General features: G+C 40.1%; 1 protein-coding gene across 2 annotated transcripts in view; it reads left to right on the forward strand.

The window, feature by feature from the left end:
• The first annotated feature begins 395 nt into the window (after nucleotides 1–395).
• The window catches only part of LOC103362093 (liprin-beta-1-like), a 29,482-nt gene continuing 10,278 nt past the window's right edge, over nucleotides 396–19,599 (forward strand). For both annotated transcript variants that reach the window (XM_008288357.1, XM_008288358.1), the window contains exons 1-9: nucleotides 396–469; nucleotides 7,984–8,063; nucleotides 10,163–10,368; nucleotides 11,393–11,473; nucleotides 12,557–12,670; nucleotides 12,833–12,943; nucleotides 15,502–15,594; nucleotides 17,498–17,615; nucleotides 19,525–19,586. In XM_008288357.1, coding sequence (XP_008286579.1) covers nucleotides 8,000–8,063; nucleotides 10,163–10,368; nucleotides 11,393–11,473; nucleotides 12,557–12,670; nucleotides 12,833–12,943; nucleotides 15,502–15,594; nucleotides 17,498–17,615; nucleotides 19,525–19,586 — 849 coding nt within the window. In that variant the 5' untranslated portion in view covers nucleotides 396–469; nucleotides 7,984–7,999. The remainder of the gene's footprint in view (nucleotides 470–7,983; nucleotides 8,064–10,162; nucleotides 10,369–11,392; nucleotides 11,474–12,556; nucleotides 12,671–12,832; nucleotides 12,944–15,501; nucleotides 15,595–17,497; nucleotides 17,616–19,524; nucleotides 19,587–19,599) is intronic.

Below are 19,599 nucleotides of genomic sequence, written 5' to 3' on the forward strand. Positions count from 1 at the left end.
CACTGTACACAAAACAAAACATGATTCTGAGAGGGCCAGTAGGAAGGTTTGTCACATTTATTTGATTTAATATGAAATTTGGAGGAAACTGCGGCAGAAATAACCTTTTTTCAAACATTAGAAATACAATAGAAAGATACATATCAGTGAGTTTAGTTGTTGTTTTGTGGCAGTAGTATAATCACACAGGAAATGGCCCTTATTCTGACAGTCAACAGATGCCTCCTGTGAGCAGATCTGCTGCTCTTATTTTGTAGACCTGGCTGCCCGTGTTTCCTGTCTCGAGCTTGACGCTCCTCAGTGAAGCCTCCTCGGTTGAAAGAAAACTTTAGTTCACAGAGAAACTCAATGGGAAGGTGAACGCAAACCATGAAGCTCCGCTGAAAAGTGCTCAAAGACTTTGGAATAAGCCCACTGGAGACTGCAGGGTCCCGTCTTTTACCTTTTTTTTTGTTTTTGGTCGAAAACTGTAAGTTCACCGAAGCTTCATTGAACTTTGTGTAGCTTAAGTCAGACTTTAACGGTTTGTTTGCTTGTAGGTGTGCTAGCTTCATAATGTTAAAATAGGGACAGGGAGGCTTTGTTTGGGCTGTAATGTGACAGTCTGTTGCTAAATATGATGTGTTTGTGTTAGCTAGCTGAGAGTTTGGCTTCTTTTGTTAGTATTTTTGAATATTAAATGTGTCATATTGAATATTAACGGTGCCATTTGTCTTGCATGAATATAATGTGCATCATTATTGGACGTTATTGTTTTGTTTTCATGCTGTGGGATCAGTAAAAGCTTTCTATAGCTAGGACTTACTGCACTGGAATATTTCATAGTTTAATTATTGGTGGAATCACTAACTTAAGCATCACTTAACTAGTATTTAGATTTCACATTGCCAAAAAATACACAAATGTATGTCAGATATCACCCACAGAGAACGAAGAAACTAAGAAAACATGTTCCCTCAGCTTTTCTGCATTTCAGCTCACTATTGTTTCTTGTAGTATGTCTAATTATGCCAGCTTTGTATGTGAAGCTCTTTATGTAACTTCACCACTACTTATTTATGCATCCCATGTCCATAAATGTGCACAGCCAAATCATGAATCAGTGTCTCAGTTTGGCGCCCACAGTAGCAGCCAGCACAAAGCCAGCACTTTACGGGCTGCTTCTGGTCCAGTGTCGGCTTCTTTCATTGTCAGCCTCAGACTTCTGCAGCCTTTGTTTAGGCAAACCTCTGTAGTATACGTTTGTTGAGGAAAAACCTCCCTCCTGAGGCGCTTGCATGACCTGCTGGCAGCCCTCCACTCTGTGTACTTCAGATGATGTCTTGGCTTCCAGGCAGAGAACTGAAAGAATAACAAAGGATTTTATTTCCCTCTCCGTCAATAACCATATTTGTCTCCTCTCCACACTCGCTCGGCGAAGGGCTGACAGCTTAGAAAATCCATGCTGCTTCTTACTTGCTTGCACAGCTATATCTGATGTTACAGTGGGAGAACTGGCCCGATAAAACACATTTCCACGCTGCTAAGTGATTGTTTAAGGGACACAAATAAATAAATCTAATATCCTGCTGGCAATCACCTTGTTTCCTCAGGCAACAGGCTTTTGTTTGCTGCTCAGTACGGTAAGGAGAAGACAAGGTCTGTTATCGGCCCCAGTTTGTATTAGCAGCAAACTTGGCCTGTAATAAGATCAACATGGCACAGTCCCCAAAGTTTTCTACTTTTAAACTTTATTTTTCTTAAAGCCACGTGTCCAGAAAATTGACAGGGGCCTTTCTGTCTCAGGCACCTTTTTCCATGACATTTGCATTCCTTGCATTCTTGGTACAGTGTTCTTGTGGTGGTGCGTTTTGAAAGAAGGGAGGTGTCACTTTTGAGCCACTTGATATATTGGGATGTTTATGTGCTTCTGAAATTAAATTAAAATATTAACGTAATCTGAAACATTTGCTTCACATGGACATAATTATAGTCTTGGTTTTATATATGAGCTGTATAAATTCCTCTCTAAATTGAGGAAAAGTTGATTCCCTCCATGCTTTATGATACGATAAGTGAGATAGTGAAGTAGCTGTTAGTGCAGTTGGTGCTGGGATTACAGGGAAATAGCAGTTTCTGAGTAAGAGGAAGACATTTCTCCAGAATGTGCCAGGAAATGCTTCCTGACAGGACTGAGTGAAGGTCTTCCTGACTGGAGGGATGCCTCTGTTTCGTAACTGTTTAGAGTTTCAACACATTCACTGTGAGCTCATTGACACTCCGACTACATTATCACAACAGTAAATCTGAAATGATGACAAGAATGAAAGTAAGACTTCATAGTTAGGGCTTCTTCTAGGTGGAGCTTGATAACAAAAGGAAATAAATGCAGTTCTTCTTGGCTTGCTGAGATCTCTTAGTCATTTCTTCCAACCCCTTTCCCTTTTCTTTTTTTTTTTTTTCCCCCCTTCAATGTGATTTCTGACTGTGATGTAGTTGGGGCCACGTGGAAAAACTGCAATAATTTGGGAACAGAGTTGTGGTACTACCATGTGAGTCTCTGAAAGACAAAGACTTGTTTGTGCAGAATTTCAGTGTGGCCTCCACTGTTTCAGTGAGAAATAAAGCACCAGTTTAAAGTCTGAGCTGTCGTCTCTGTCAAACAACCCGACCTCGCGGCAGCCCAGACTAAAGGTCCAGTGGACCATCTCTCAGGGGGAAGAGTAAACAAAGGGAGGGTGTTTGACTGGAGCTGCAGTATGGGACTGACTTCCATAAGCCCGTGTCACGTTTGAAGCCCACGTTAGCGCTCCAAGCGCTACTGTTAGAACTGGACTGTAGCTAATTTAGATTGTATTGAATCAATTTATTTTGATGAATGGTTTAAACTCCTCAGACGCGAGGTGCTACATTAAGGTTTATTTGGTCTCTCAGAGATCAAATATTTCTTGCAAAAAAGACCCTAATGTAGGAGGAACTTCAAATTATGGTGAAACTCCAATGTCGTTGTTATGGACTGTAAATTCAGCTTATTGAAAGCCAAATGTGTTGATGGCTTCTGGAAACAGTAATGCAATCAGAATTTATTATATTTTTCTTAATAATAAGTTCAATAAGTGCCTTGAGTACAGAATCAAATGGCACTTCAATCAAATGTCCCTGGAGCCCAATGGTTCAGTTCTACTGCCAGCGATGCAGTCATACAGAGAAAGGAGAGAAACACAGAAACACGCTCTGTCTGCACAGCAGGATTTCAATTCCAGTTTAGTTAAAGATCAAGAGGTTAGTCATGAGTTTATGAACTGCAGTACGTCAGTCCCTGCTGAGGTTTTGGGTTAAGAAGTGAGAGGATTGTTTAGGACAGAATGAATTGTTTAGGGCAGCCAGTAGGGCTGCATGATTTTCAGACAGTTGCTGTGATTTGGTTTGTGATACATTTTTGTAAACGTTTCAGTTCAGTATTCGCTGTCTAATAGATTCAAAAGTTGTGACGGAGCATCGACAGCCTGTGAGGACAGCATGAATTTGTTAAACCATTGACACAACAGTTTAAACCTTCTGTCAGATGTGCTGCAAAATGTGAGGCTATTAAATAACAAAACCAGGCTTATGTATGCTAAACCACAAACTTCATGCCTGAACCATGTAATTTGCGTTAGTCATAGGGCAGAATAAACAACGTCTGAAAGATTCATTCTGCTCAAATTGAATTAAGTTGAGTTACATCATTCATCTTGTTGTTTGAAGGCCATAGCTCACGTTATAAATGGCAGCTGATTTGCTAATTGCATTGTAGATTTGAAATCAATTAGGACGGACAGAAGGCAGTCCTTCACAGTGTGAAGCCGGAAAAACAAATACTGCAATCAAAGCAAGTGGGAAACAACGTATTTAGAGTTGTTTTGGTACCTGCTGTGACTTAAAACCTCAGACAAGTTTACTAACACCATGATTATACTTTTATCTCACAAGCGGAAATGTTGTCCACCGCATTATAGCCCATTCTGAACTCTTACTGCTGCTACTACTAATCGTGGAGCTGTGCTGCAACTTTTGTGGCTTCTATAACTACAATGAGTCAGTCCGGTTCTGAAAGGCACATCTGTACCACAGCTGGAAGTAGGTTATTGGAGCACGAGGCAGCAGTGGAGGCGTGTGTTTGTGTGTGTGTGTGTGTTTCAGAGACCGTTCAGCGTACGGTCAAGTAATCCCAGCCTATTTTCTTTTTAGTTGCCTGGTCCCTCCCACTCCATATCTCTTTGAATCCATCTGGTTGATGTTAAAACCACGTCTCAGCGTCAGAAGAGTCAAGTTTGATTCTCAGTCAGATTTGTCTTTCCACAGAAATAAATACCACTTCTGCCAGGTAGATTTGAATACATGACATTAATGCCTTTTAAAAACTTGTTTCAATGTTGGGAGTAGAGCGATAAGTCAGTTGTGTTTTTTATTGTGGTTTTATGTTGTTAATCTGCCTGTCAGGGCTTCAAGCCTCAAGTACAGTGCAATCAGAATGTGAAATGGCTATGATGTCTCTGTGGAGGCTGTTACTAGCCCTCAGTGTGCTTCTAGGAATAATTTGCCTTTGCAATATAAACATTTTCTACTTGGTACAGAGTGATCTAGGGCTTATCATGAGTCCAGTTACAGGTTATATTGACGTGATAGAAATAAGTGGGTAAGGTGTTTGCGCTTCAAAATTGTTCCCAGAAAGCATTTTTGCTTTTGAACTACAACCACTGATTTCTGATGTGGTCAGACAACATGCTATACAAACCAGTTCTGATTACGTTTGGTCTATCCTGCAAACATTTCTGTGACAGTCAGGCCCAAGCTTGTTTGTTCCTACTAAGGACATGTTCACAAATATGTTAGTTTCAGTTAGTTCAGTCATTTCTTCAAACAGCTAGATGCTTTATTATTATTTATTTTAATTTTTTGTATTATTATTTTTTTGCGAAAGTTACTGAAGCTGGACTAAATCTTTAAATTGCACTGTTTTCATCAAAAAAAAGGGCACTTCTGGTGCTTTAGCGAGTATTTACAGCAACAGGATGTCGTATATGATCAGGTCAAAACAAACAATAGAGCTCCGTGGCTCAGAGGAGTAAGATATTTCAGGCTCCGGCTACTCAGACAATGCTTGTTAGAAGGATCAGTTCTTTTCATGTTATTTGTTGACAATTAGACAATACAGATATCATCAGGTTTGTCCTTGGTGTATGAACTGTATGACATGACGGTTTTTGTTTGTTGCTTGCTGGCCTGTTCTCTCTATAGGTCAGTCTAGATGTGTGAGTTTCTGACAGACCAGAGTCCTTGGGAGGATTTAATGTGAAGAGTGGAGGGGAGAAGGTCAAAGAGGTCAGCGGGGATGCCCGTACCAGGCGTTAGTGCTTAGTTTGTGGGAAGCTAACCTGCTCAGGAATGTGTGGAGTGCTCACTCCTACGCTGTGGGTCGCCCAGACTGGTTCATCAATCATTATTACTTCACACGGACACCTCTTCTAATGACAGGAGAGATCGCCACTCATCTGTAGACTTTTATCTTGAGGTTTTGGTCAGAAAATTCTTTACAAGTGACCGGCTCATGTCTGATGAGAGGAAAATATTTTACTCTGGCATTTTAAAGTCTCTGGTTTTATTATAAAGAGCAGGGAAGTCTTTGGCTGCATGACAATACACAAGATTGATTATTTTTGTTTTGGAGTGCTCATTGACTTCCTCTCTGGCCTCTGTCTCTGATGCAGTTGACCCTAACTTCTGTCTGTTTGTAGTGAATGTGGTTTCTCATGAAAATCACAACACCACATTTGATGTGGCTTTGATCACAAGATGGCATAGAAAGGAGGAGTGCAGCCTTATCCATGGCAACACACCAATGTATTTTATCTTAGAATTTTTCATCCTACTTCTTTCTACATGCCTGTGGTTAAAGTGGGGCTAAGAAACTATACCGGACTTTTGAATCCAGCATAAGGTGGCCTACACTGGTGTTCCTCTCCTTGTGGAGTTTATAGTTTTCACCATCCACACAAAGAAGGAAACATTTGTTTTCTCAACAAATACCACGACTTCTTGGAGAAGAGACAAGCTTTCGGGTTCTCCCATGGGATTTAAATAAGCAGCTGACTAAATACAGCTTCCACCCTGGTGAGAGTGAATGATAGTTTTCCATCAAACTGCGGAAATACCTGTGGAGGAAAACATGTTAGTCGTGAGATGTGCATCTGTGGTGTTTCTCTACCTTCAGTCCCCATAGGAGCCTTATAGTTTAATTTGAGAGGAATTTAAATTAGTTTAAATGCTTCTTACTTACTTACTCTGCATGATCACGAGTCTTTTCAGAATCTTAAAATGCTTATAGAATACTGCAACTATACAGCTCTACTGTATGTTTGACATGTTGGGAGGAAACTTACACCCCTTTCTGTGGAGTGCGTAGTTCAAATTAGACAACCAAGCACTTAGGGCTCCTTGTTTTAAAAGCAGACCCCAGCCCCCGGCTCACATATTGAGGTCATTGGTTTAATTACTCTCTTAATGCCCATTTCTTACCCTCCTGGGTGTGACACTGTGACCCCACAGAGGGAGGAAATGAAGCAGAGCCTGTAGTCCCAGCCTCCCTACTGAGGGACGTCTGAACAAGTAGACCCACTGTTTTTATGTTGTTAGTTCTGGGCTTTCGCTGGCCTTTCCAAATACTGTATACTATCTCAATCCCTTCAAATCAGATTGTGTTTGAAGGCAAAAGTGGCCAATGCAAGAAAAGGAAAGACATGTGATAAGTGTTTGAATTCAGCGGTCATGGGGATACTCTCCAACTTTGTTATGGAAGTTTAAGATACCAAGCATGCCAAAGCTACAAGGCCTGAGACCCCTGGGAGAATAGTGCCATTATTCCAGATAGGAGCCCATGAACACCCGTGACTGCTCGGTCGCCGGAAACAAGGCCTGCTGGGTAATAAGTCCTGGGGATCACTTTGTTTTTTGTCTCTGAGGCAGCCAATTTCTTTGCAGCACCGACTGCAGGGTTAATTTGATACAGAAGTCATTTGAAAAGGAAGAATGAGACCTTGTACTGTAACAGGATTAGTGATAACAGAGTTATATTTATTTTTCAAAATACAGATACAACCAGGCAGATTTAGTAGTTCAGAACTGACTATTGTAAACAGTAAACTGAACGGTAAAAGTAATAAGAACTAGAGTAGCGACCAAAAATGATGTAAGGGATTCTCTGGAGGAAGCTGTGAAGATCATTGCAAACCTGCAGTTTTCTTTTTCTAAACATTTTATTTTGTGTTCTAAACAGATTAGTCCAGCAAGTTTGAAAGACATCTGAATCAGGGTTGTTTTTTACTGCACATGTAAATTACAGTTCTTTGGACATGGAATGACCAGTTTGATCATTTACCTGCCTACTCCGAGGCGTGGCTCTTGTTTTCCCACTTTACATACATCTCAGTAAATGTCAGATTTTGGGGGGGAGTGAAACACTACTGGGGCTTTTTACTGAGGGCATTTGTTTCTTTTAACTGAACAGAGATAGATGTACACAGATGTATGACAAATCCTGTGTAGCAGATGTTGTTTGCACATGATCAGATGTAGATGTAGAAGATTTTTCTGAGTACTAATTGAAATAGTTTTATCTCTTTTACTGTATCTCAGTTTTTAGGAGGATGGTCACCCTTCTCTTAAATGAATAATAAAGGTTTATTTGTGAATTAATGAAGTCCAGACATGTTATCTTTACTTATATAGCATATTTAAAACAACAGAAGTTGACCCAAAATGCTTTCCATTAATTTTCATGACATAGCTGCGTACTCCTCTCAGCCGGCTGCCCAGTGTAAAGGACTGTCTGTGCCGTGGTTCGATTTAAAGCACAATCTGTTACTTTTTAATGCCTCAGCTCTGGCCAAGACCTTTATGGATTTTTTTTTTCTCTTCAGTCTCACTCATCTCCTCTTTCAAAACTCTTCCCCTTCTCTCTTTCAGATTCATTGAGCACAAGATGATGTCCGACGCCAGCGATATGTTGGCCGCAGCCTTGGAGCAAATGGATGGGATCATAGCAGGTAACTCACATGGAAGACTTGGACTTTAAGAGCTGGCCATTGCTCTTATTTAAGTGGGCCTTGCATGCCATGGGGTATAGCCACATCTGGAAACCATTAAATTGCAAGCTGGAAATACTACGTGCACACAGCGTGTCCTTCTCCCGCTCCTACCTGCAGTTTAACGTTATCCTTCTGAGTATACATAAAGGTTTGGAATACAGCTGAAACTGTGCTCCGAGATCGCCAGCCCTTTCCCCCCTTCCACTGCATGTGAAATTAAAGAAAGTTTCCATTGTCCCAGCAGTGACGGAAACTAATGATTATTCAAGCTCTGTGAGTTTGGAATAGAGAGTCCTGCTTGGGAGCTTTTGGCTGCTCTCTGTATACTTGTGCCGCTGCAGATGAGCAGAGCAGGCTTCAGTTTTAGAGTCCCTACTTTTCCGCTGATGTGTGTAATTATAGCACTGACCTTTCCAATGAGAGCAAGGCAGCAGATCACATGACGTCTCCCATCCCCCCTCCCGCCCCCTGTTTCCGCAGAAACCACAGCCATCATCAAGCCCCACTCCCTCGCTACTGTGGGGAGGCTGTGATTGTTTGGATATTTTTTTATTTAGTTCTCTCTTTGTTAACATTGGACATCTTCATTATAGATGACATTTATGACAGTTAGTGTGGAGCAGGCTGAGGCACACAATCAGAACACCATGCACTCAAGTTTTGTCAACATGCCGCTGCTTCTAAGTAATATCTAAAGCATGGTTTCCACGGACACAGAAATACATTCAATTATTGTTATTTGCTTTAACTGTGTTTGATGGACATCCAACAATCATTGCTTGCACAGTATGTTGCAGGAGGGCATTTTATTTAGTGCTGAGGTGGAGAGAATACTAATAAGTACCTGAACATAGTGTTTGTGCTGTGATTTCACTGAAATGTTAACTGAAGTAGGAGTAAAATGAGTTTAACAGTCTGATCTTCTCGTAGATACATTAAGTTCTTAAAGAAATGAATGGAGCCTAAAATATTGGCTCTTTAGTTAAAGTATTTAATTTACTTCATGAACTGCTGTAATTGTCAAGCAGCTAAGTTTAGCGAAAACTAGTGGTAAGACCTCCAGTTAGATGGGATTGGGTGTACTAAATTTACTTTTCCTGTTTCTGAGATATTTAAATGATAGATTTGCTGTTTTTGCTCTATATAAAATGTGATTTTATTTATTTGTTTTTTTGGAGGATGGTATTTTTGCTATTTAATGTAAGGAAGAGCTGGAAAGACGGATAGCTATGAATAAAGCAGCATGTCACACACCTATGCCAGGGGCTAGATGTACAGATAAGGCATAATGTGCACAGAAACCATACATATAAAACAGACTGTACATACCACACATGTTTTAACTCATGCATAGACAGAGAAAGCCCCAGGTGATATAATACAGTGGAGGAGAACAGCAAGTAAATTCATTCATGTAGGTTGCTCAACAATTTCCAATTTAGTTTTTTTCCCCAGTCTCGACAGTCATCTGTAAAATGCCCGTCAAGATCATATTTTGCATTCAGTATGTTTGTGTGATCATTCACAATTCTTGTCTTTACGTGGACTCAAGTATGAACTCATTATGTTTTGCTGACCAAGGTCATTGTGGCCTCACAAAACACATTTTTGTTCATAACTAAAGTATTTATGTGCTAATTATGACAATGTTTTCAAAAGTGAAAAAGAATCAGATATTGAAATGATGCCATTTTATATCCAAAGGGTTTAAAGGTCAGCTTCACTGTGATCATGTTCAGCAAAAACACTTTCTGGCTGTTATCCAACGCCATACCTTAGGAACAAAGGGGACGATTGTCACACAAAAACAGACATGTATAGTTTTGGCTACTGATCATTTTACTGCTCCCGTAGACCAATACTAACTTTGGCTTTGGTCATAAATCCTTCTCTTTTATCATAGCGTGACATTTAGTGTGTAAGAACCCAACACATTAGATTCTCATGTTGAGTTTTACGCCAGCCTGAGGAGTTCTTGTGTTGTCACAGCTTTGCGCTTGTATTTATAATTTCTGTGAAATAAATTGATGTTGACTCTTCGCGCTGTTCCTCCCCAGGCTCCAAGGCCATGGACTACTCCAATGGGCTGTTTGACTGCCAGTCGCCCACATCACCTTTTCTGGGTGGCCTACGGGTGCTGCACCTACTGGAGGACTTGCGAGCAGCACTGGAGCTCATGGACAATGAGGAGAGGGACAACCTGCGGTGTCAGATCCCAGATTCCACTGCAGAGGGACTGGCGGAGTGGCTGCATGGACGAATGGTAATAAGGCCATCTGTGTAGTGTTACGTAGCCTTCTATGTACAGTATTTGCTGTACGTGTTTGGAAGAAAAGACAAGAATTTTCTGTGTATGTTATGTTTGTATCTGTGTAGGAAACTGTAATTTGTTATTGTTGGCTTTTACACTCTGGTTTCACACACGAAGACTAGCTCCTTTTATAGTGTTGTTGCTTCTGACAGGGCAGGAACTGATTTCTGTGCTGCATTTACACTTTTAAGTGTCTTGTCTGGATAAAATCCAGATGAGATTTAAAACACTTTGATTCACATTATTGCATTTCTGTTGAAACTGTTGAACTGTTCTTTTTTTTTTTTTTTTTCTTACCTATTTTGAAGGCCCAAGTCTGTAAATGATAAGATCAGTGTCTTTGCACAGCACCGATTTAAGATATAGCCTGGTATGAATTATCCTCTGATCTGCTTTTCATCTGCTGATGGTGCTCCGTTGCCTGCACCATGACTTTGTTTATTGTAAAAATAATGTTATGACGTGATTTGCGAATGATGAAGTTTCTATAGGAGGAAATAGTTTCCATCTTTTAAACTCATGCAGTCAGAGTGAGGCTCTTGTTTTTCTTCCCTCCTGGCCTCGTCTCTCCATCTGTGATATTTGAGAGAAGAGTTTGCTTTTGATTCAATTTTAAAATCACTTTCATGTGAGGACACTTTTGACCCTCACATGTTTCCCAGAAAAACTCAACGTGTATATCCTGTTCGTCAAGGGAAAACCATGTGAGTTCATTGTCTGGTAGGTTATATGATTATACACGAAAACAGTGTGCAGTGCACCCATTAAATAATCTGTGTGGCTCAAGGCTGCTGTGTATTTTCATTTGGTTTCCTCAGCCAGACTCGTATTTCAATATGACAGCTGAAGGCTTTCTCCCTCCTTTTTTCATGAACTCTCATCTCAAAAGATATGACAAGCTGAGGCCTTATTCAACTGACACAGCAAATGCAGCTATTTGTTCAGACAAATCAGCTTGTATTGTTTCTCATTACAGACTGGCGACCATGGGGCAGAAGCAGTCTACCAGGAGCGTCTGTCACGTCTGGAGAGTGACAAAGAATGTCTTATTCTTCAGGTGCGTGAACAAATTCCTCCGTTGCAGTTTCAAGATCACACAACAATTGCACCTGAATGGGCAATTAGGTACTATTGTACACTAATCAACTACAACATTGAAAACACTGAAGTGAATAACATTGATTATCTCACAAGATTGCCACCTGGCAAGTGGTGGGATGTATTAGCAGGCAAGTGAACAGCCAGTTCTTGAAGTTAAAGTGTTAAAAGCTGGAGAAATCATGTGGCTGAACCATGTATAATTACCTCTGCCAAAGAGGTTGTGTTTTCAGTCCACATTTTTCTGTTGGCAGAATCTTACAAAAACTACTTAATGGATTTTGAAGGAATTTGGTGGAAAGGAACAATTTTTAGTTCCAATCCAGATTTTAAGTCATGGTGTCACCATGTGTGCATTTCGAGTGCATTTATGTTTTTTTCATAACTCATTCATCAGTTCAGATCTATCAGAACAAACTTAAACGTTTCCTACCATCTAAACAAGACAAGGGGGAAAATTTGTTTTTGTTTTGTTTTTCAACAAAAGCATGTACATATACTGTCTTGAGCAACTCTGCCAAATTTTATGTCGTTCTACCAAAAGATGGGACCACAGTTACTTAAATGGCCATAATTTTGTAGTCATAGGTGTGATTCAGTTGAAATTTAACAGGACTATTTCTTGGCCGGTCATGGCAATCTATAACTCCAGGAAATTAATATTTCCAGCCAAGAAATAGTTTGGCACAACACATTTTGCTTTTAGGCTTTGGTTTTTGTACAGTTCAAACAAAAACAACATGTAATGTGTCACTCAGCTTAAAACCTGCTGGTAGGCAAATTGTGTTACCTTTATACAGAGCCAGGTTAGCTGTTCTAGACCTTCTCCAGTCTTGGTGTTAAGCTGAGCTCACTGGCTGCTGGCTGTAGCTGCACATTTGCCACACACACAAGACACCAGTGTTGGATCATCTCGTGTAACTCTCTGCAGAAAAGAAGAAGATTCAGAAGATTATTACTCCAGAAATGTTAAACCTTTCTCTCTGTCAGTGCTTTGAAGTTTATAAATCGTGACCACTAAAGTTGTCCCACCTTTGTCCAGGTAAGTGTTTTAACAGACCAAGTGGAAGTGCAAGGTGAAAAGATTCGGGATCTAGACAAATGTCTTGAGCATCATCGGGAGAAACTAAATGCTACTGAGCAGCTGCTTCAACAGGTAAGGCCTCCACAAAGTCAATGTACCTCAGTTGTGCAATTTTCAAACATCTCATGTAGACAAATGAGAAATAACACAAAATTATTTGAAACTGTCGTCCCATTTGAAGACTCCTTTTGCTGCAATATATGAGCTTTGCTGAGGGTGTGTATTGCTCCACAGGAGCTGTTGACCCGGAGCGCACTGGAGACCCAGAAGCTGGAGCTGATGACTGAGGTGTCCAGCCTAAAGCTGAAGCTGACCGCTGTGGAGAGAGATCACAGAGACAATGAGGTAGAACCCTGTTCAGGAAATGTGCACTATCTCAGAGTATAAAATGGAGCATTCAGTAAAGTTCTGTGTTGCACCTGCACCTTGTCTTATGTGATGTGTGACTGGGAATCCTGGCGTCCGTCCAGTCATTGTTTTAAAGTCACAAAGGTCTGTCTCACTCGACTGGTGGACCCAGAGATGTGTCATGTGGTGCTGGGTGAACTTCTGTAAGGGTTACAAAAGAGGCTTAAACACTCCTTGGTCTCCAGCAGCTGTTTCCTGCCAGAGTATCCCCACCCACCCACCCACCCCTCCTCTGCCCCCTACTCTGAGGGGCTAAAGAGCTGCGAGAGTTATAGTTTCCATACACTCTGAGCACTAGCTGGGACGTGTTATGTGGTGTTTCCAGGCAGTAAAAGCTTAAAGGGAGTATATAGATTTTGCAACTGTGCATATTTATTTCTGTTTCCATTTAAGCTCCATTTAGCTTTAGAAAAATCCTGAAGAATGCATCATGTCAGTCCAGTCTAAGTAATCCTGATGCATTCTGATTGATGCATTTGTTTAACCTTCAGCAGCTGATTGATTCATTTCGTATAGAAAATCATCCCGCCTTTTCTCAAAGCCATATCTCAAGTCAAACCAAAGTTATTCTTTCCAGTGTGAACAGTCTGTGTTGAGGATAAATATCTGTTTGACATTCATATAAAAAGGAACTCGTCAATAAATCTGGCTTACACACATCAATTGCTGATATTATCTTATATTTTGTGACAGATATATTGGCCTCGGTTCACATTTTAGTTGATAAGTAACATGAAACTGAATTAAAGAACTGCCAGAAACTTCACTGACAAGTTTATTTGTTGTCTTTCCCCTTCAGTGCAGATGTTTGCCACAGTTATCTAATAATATAAAAATAAGTATTTGTAAATGTGATCATCTTTTCCTAGTAATAAATAAATATCGCTGTAAAAAATATAAGCTTATTCAGTATCAGCCTCCAGTGATCCTGAAGTGGCAGTGCTTAACTCCTTGTGTTTACAGTATCAAAAGAAATCCAGTTGATTGTCTGTCACCAAAAATCACCAAAATGTAGAGAGTTGAAGGCGACCACATCAGTGCTTAGGTTTCACTCACATTTACTCCAAGAAGAACAACTATTGTAGCAGAACAGCAAGAAGGGGTCTAAATAAAAACAAATAGCTAGTTTGCTGACTGTGTAGTTTTGTGTTCTGCCAAACTCTTGTTTAATCAGTAGCCGCACAAAATAGTTTAGAAAGTGTATTCATTTTTAATACTGCTAGTGGAGAATGTCCAGTAGGGGTATTAGTGATTAATCATTAGTTGATTAATTACTATTAATAAATATTAAATAATATGCACAATCAAGACTACATGAACCAACAAGGCTGACATTGAAGAACACGAGTCAGAAACACGATGTCGACTTGCTGTAGTGTCTGGTTGCTCCACCAGGGGGAGCCTCGTACTGTTTAATGAGATGGAAGACTGCAGCTTTTTGTTGTGTTTTAAACGGTAGAGACCCTAAGAGGTGGTTGTTCCAACTGTGGGCAGCTCCATTCGGCCCAAAGAACCATGGGAATGTTAATGTTAAAATCTAAACTGTACATTTAAATAACTGATTACTGTGGATGGGTGAGGTGGTGTCCAGTGTTTATGTGGCTGAGAGGACGGTGGAGGTTTTTACTAGCAGTGGGCCACCATGACAGAGACTTGTGTGGCAGTTCATGGCTTCCAGCCACTGCACCTGTGTAGAAAACAAGCCACTGTGTATTGGGACAGTTATATGATAACCAAGTGGGTCGTCAAGATGAGCCTTATTTGCTGCGTTATTAAATGTCTGTGGTTAAATGTCACTTTTTTTAGTACATGAAAAAAAAAAATGCCATGGTACATAATTTGCTCTAACGATTAATTAATGATTGATTTGTAATGTGGTGGACTGTTGGTGAAGAAAATAATAATGTACTCTACCTCTACTGCAAAGCATTGCAGAAAACTCTGTAATCATAAAGGAAGATGATCAGAGGAACAAAATGTATGAAAAATGTAATATATTGATTTGATATTTGCTGTGTATTGAACATGCAGGAAAAAGCCTGAACAAATTTCAATTGATGAAAGCATTTTTCCATTAAAATATCCAAACAGTCTAGTAAAATACAGTAATTTACTGCTAATAAGAGAATTGAGTGACAGCTAAAGGAAAACAACTTGGGGTTCTAGACAATAATGTCATGTAGAAAGTGTCAGTATACATTGCATTTAATTGAATTCATAGGACTCCTACACTGTTGCTGATTATGATATTGTAAACACAGTTTCACAGTAATTCCCCATGACCCTCTAGTTCAGGATTTGTCTCCATGTGTGGACTAGACTTCTCAGAATCTCTCCAGAGGGGCATTAGTCTGAAAATAATATTGATGCCTTTGGCAGGAATTCTCCCCCGTTGAAATAATCAACAGTCTCTCCCACACAGTCTCCATGTAGGTCTCCAGTGTAGGTTTGTCTCAGAGTTTAATGGGTAATGGGAGTTCTTTTTTCCTCCCCAGGGCTTGTATCAGGAAGTAACAGACCTGCGGTTCAGGGTGACTGACATAGAGAATGAAAGACTGCAGTGTGAGAAGAAACTCAAAACAACCAAAGTGAGTGTCAACGTCCAGTTAGCACATACTTCACTGTTTTACCTTTGACTATACCAGCAGATCTGCATTTATTGTTGTCCTTTGAAATGCATTATTACATGTTTAAACCCTCTTGTTTTCCCCAATGACACCTTCTCTCTCCTTATTATTCCCCTTTCCCCTTTTCATTTGGCTCCTGCTCTTTGCCCTTTTCTGATTTTAATATCTTTCTGCGATATGCTAACCTGTCAAGCGTCCAAAGTGGAACACTGAGCGGTTCACTGAAGATGAGGTGAAGGTTTAATCTCCAGCCTGTATTCTTCTCCTTTCTGGCCCTTAAGATCCTCTAAACCTGCTCCTTCTCCACTGCTGCACACTGCTTTCCTGACTTTCACCACACTTGCTGTAAGTGCTTCCACCTGCACCAGTTACAGGATTTGGACCAGGTTCAAATCCTCTTATTAACTTTTGCTATGCAACAAGCACTTGACATTCAAGGACATTTTTCTCCGATTATAAAGCTTCACATCTATCAGATCTTAATTACAATCAATTAGTTCTCTGCACAGTAAGTTTTTGATTCTTTGTTTTGTGGCAATTTGGTAAATGGGTCCAGCTTTGCAGAGTGTTCACAGGTCTGCATGCTAATTATTTAGCAGAATATTGGTTGAGTGTATAGCATGAGCTTGCACTGAGTCTTCTCACTAGACCCAGTTTGTTAAATGGAAAGGAGAGACTTGAGATGACTAAATTACTAACTGACCTACTTACAGATGCTTTATTAAAGGGACTCTCCACTGATTTTACACATAAAATTGAGTTTACTTGCATTGCTCAGCTTGTCAAGAAGGTATGTTGTCTGCGGCTATGAAGGAACTTGCCAGACTTTCCACCTCCCACCCACATTCACAGCGATACATGGGTACTAACAGGCTCGGAATGACAATGCTAATTTGCTATGTTGTTTAACTTGAATAAAGTTTGTAGTGTTCACCACCATAGTTTAGTTTAAGTTGTATATATTTGCACAATAAAATGCAGATTACATACAATTGTGATTGCACAATGAATGGCTTTTCATATTAACAGACTGACTGCAATGTTAACATTTAAAGTGCGTGCTAGCCTCATAGAAAGTCATGTTAACAGAGAACAGTCTATGAAGGTAAAGTCACTTGGTGTCAGCTGTAATAAATCTGATTTCACTCCTTATAAAGGAAGGTTTGCTCTCAAAACTGAGTTAATGTGCCGCAAAAACCGAGTAGAGAGTAGAGGCTTCTCTAGAAACAGCTAAATAGCTTCTATTGTAGCCTGCACGTGAAAAGAAAAAAAACATTTTAAGTTTATTTTGATGCAAAGATTTGTACATGAGCAGGACTGCAGCTCAGCGTGGAAGTGAAAGCAGTTCTCCGTTTATTTAAATGTGAAAGTGCGATAAAAATATTTTGTCCTGAAAATCAGTAATATTTATAGTGACAAAAACAATCTCTAAATAAACATATAAACAAACCTAGAGTAAGTATGGGTGTGCTACATCAGAGCATAAAGTTCAAGATAAAAGAAGAAATCTCTTGACTGTAACCTGACAGAGGAAAACAATTTCAGTGTCATATTTCATAAATTGTAAAATTAGACCATGCTACTAGCATGATAAAATGAACCTCAATGATGTCAAGGAGCCTCTTGGCCTCAGTTTCATTGTTTTGCAGTTTTTCAAAAAAAGAATTTAATTGGAAAACAAATTGCTGGAGGGCCCCTTTACTGATCACTGTGTAAACTGTGGTTTAAGTATTTTTATTAAGAGAAATTGCCAAACATCCTCTGATTCCAGCTTGTCAAATGTTTAGAAATGTTAAATGCTTTTCTTTGTTTCATATTGTTATAAGTTGTAAATAAAATGACTTTGAATCAACCCTCATTACAGGAGGAGCTGCAGCTTCTGCAGAAGCAGCTGGAGGAGCGAGAGATGGAGCTGAGGAGGCTGAAGGATGAGAGCAGACTGAGGGTGGAGAGCCACAACAGAGCCGAGGGAGGAGAACGAGGTGGGAGCTGTTTTAATAACTGTCTGGACGCTTCTTCTGCCATTTCCTGCAGTTCAGCTCTAATTTTACAAAAGGATTTATGAGGATTAGACAAATAGACATTTCACATTCCAACAACACCACATCCTCCTCCAGCAGGCCCACTGGAAAAATAATGTGTACGCTGCTTTCATTTGGATTTCTCCATTAATCTTTTTGTTACTATCTTACATTTCACAGACAGTCTCACTCTAATGAGGTGATTTGAGGCCCTTTTTGTACTTCAGTCCTTATCTGTCTGTCTGTAGGATCCATACCAAACATATGACTGTTTTACTCCTTCCTCCCACCACTGACCTTATCTTATCCACACCGATGCTAGAGGAATGCCGTTTATTTAAGAGGAGTTTGTTATGCTGGTCTGTCTGTAAACATGTGCTGCACAGTGAAACCTGAAGAACTGTATGTTTTTGTTTTGTCTTCCATCTCACTGTACAGGCACCAGTTTGACAACATCAAACGTATCACAAGTCAAAGGTTAAAAATGAATGAATAGCTTTTACAGTTAATTACTTCATGTAAAAAATAAATGTACTAACTTAGCTTTGAACCAAACGAGATGCAAAGTCCGGATCACTAACAGAACAGGAGGTTTGGCTGAAGGACACCTGAGCTGGACAGATGCTCATGAGGACTGAGCTCCAACTCAGGTGGTAGAGTTGAACCATTCAAACAAGCTGTAAAGACAACATTGTCATAATACCACCTCATAAAGTTGTTATGGTGTATATGATATCCAGCAGTCTGTTGACAGCAACACAAATTAATTTGAAGTAGTGTTCCTGGCCAGGTGAATGTGAGTCCAATATTCACTCTCCTTTTAGCTTTCGTGTGGTTTGGATCAAGTCCTGAGTGGATTTTCTGGCTCTTGAGCTACTAAATGCCCCATTGTTTTCACTAGCTATCTACAAACTTTGCCTGTCTGCCATTTGTTGCTAAGTTGGTTGTGTTTTCATTGAATTATTGATGACAAATGCTGCAAATTCTGGAAACAATGCTGATGGGAGGGCATTGAGATTTAACGAGGAGTAAAGGTGTAAGTTGCAAAGCCAAAGCAGTGACTTAAAAGAGGCTAAAATGCCGTGTCGAACTGAGAGGAACTGTCAGTGGGTTCACTGCTGTGAGCGCATTTTAAAGATGCCATAACTTGCAGATTAGCCTCCTAGCAGATTTCATCCCTACAACATCCATACTTAGTTTTTGTACATTTTGTGGGAGGCAGAACAACCATGATGTCACTAGTTTTGCTACCAACTATGGGAAAGTCCTGCAGCAAAGTCTGCAGACATTAGAACTCAGAAAGGTTGTAAATTAGCGCGTGAAGTCCACATCGGAGCCTTCATGCTCTCTCATGGCCTTAGTGGGAATGCACTGTGTGGAGATTAATATTGAGCCGTACATACAGGTGGTTCTTTAATTTATAAGGTAAGGTGAAATTGTTGTTATTGAAGTTTCTGAGTTTGGATTCTAAAAGCTATTCAGATTTAATAGTCAAGTTTAATGCTGCAGTCTGATTCAATTAAATGCTATCAGACACCAAATATAGTCGAGCTCTGCTAATGTAAACAGATATCAGAGTTTGTGCACTTTCAGTCTGGATTAGATTGCCAAGTGATTGACACACATTTAATTGTGTAATACTCATAACAAAACACTAATAAAGGCCCAATTTTTAAATAACTTGTGGTGGTAACCACACCAAGAATTCATTGCAGCACCTGTCTGAAACAGGAGCCCTGCTGACCACACGCTGAGCCCCAGAGGTTTCATTATGTCTCTTTTCTGTTTGCAGCTTTCAGAGCCCAGGGGAGTTGTAGCTAAACTTGTACGAGTAGGACGCATTAGCTTTTTTGTTTTTTTTTCCCCCCAGATGCTGAAATGTTGAAGATGAAGCTGGTGTTGGAATCACTGACATCAGAAAACGATGGCAAGGTATGGTGCCGTG

This window comes from Stegastes partitus, unplaced genomic scaffold (assembly GCF_000690725.1).
Source record: "Stegastes partitus isolate 25-593 unplaced genomic scaffold, Stegastes_partitus-1.0.2 Scaffold555, whole genome shotgun sequence".
Lineage (NCBI taxonomy): Eukaryota > Metazoa > Chordata > Actinopteri > Pomacentridae > Stegastes > Stegastes partitus.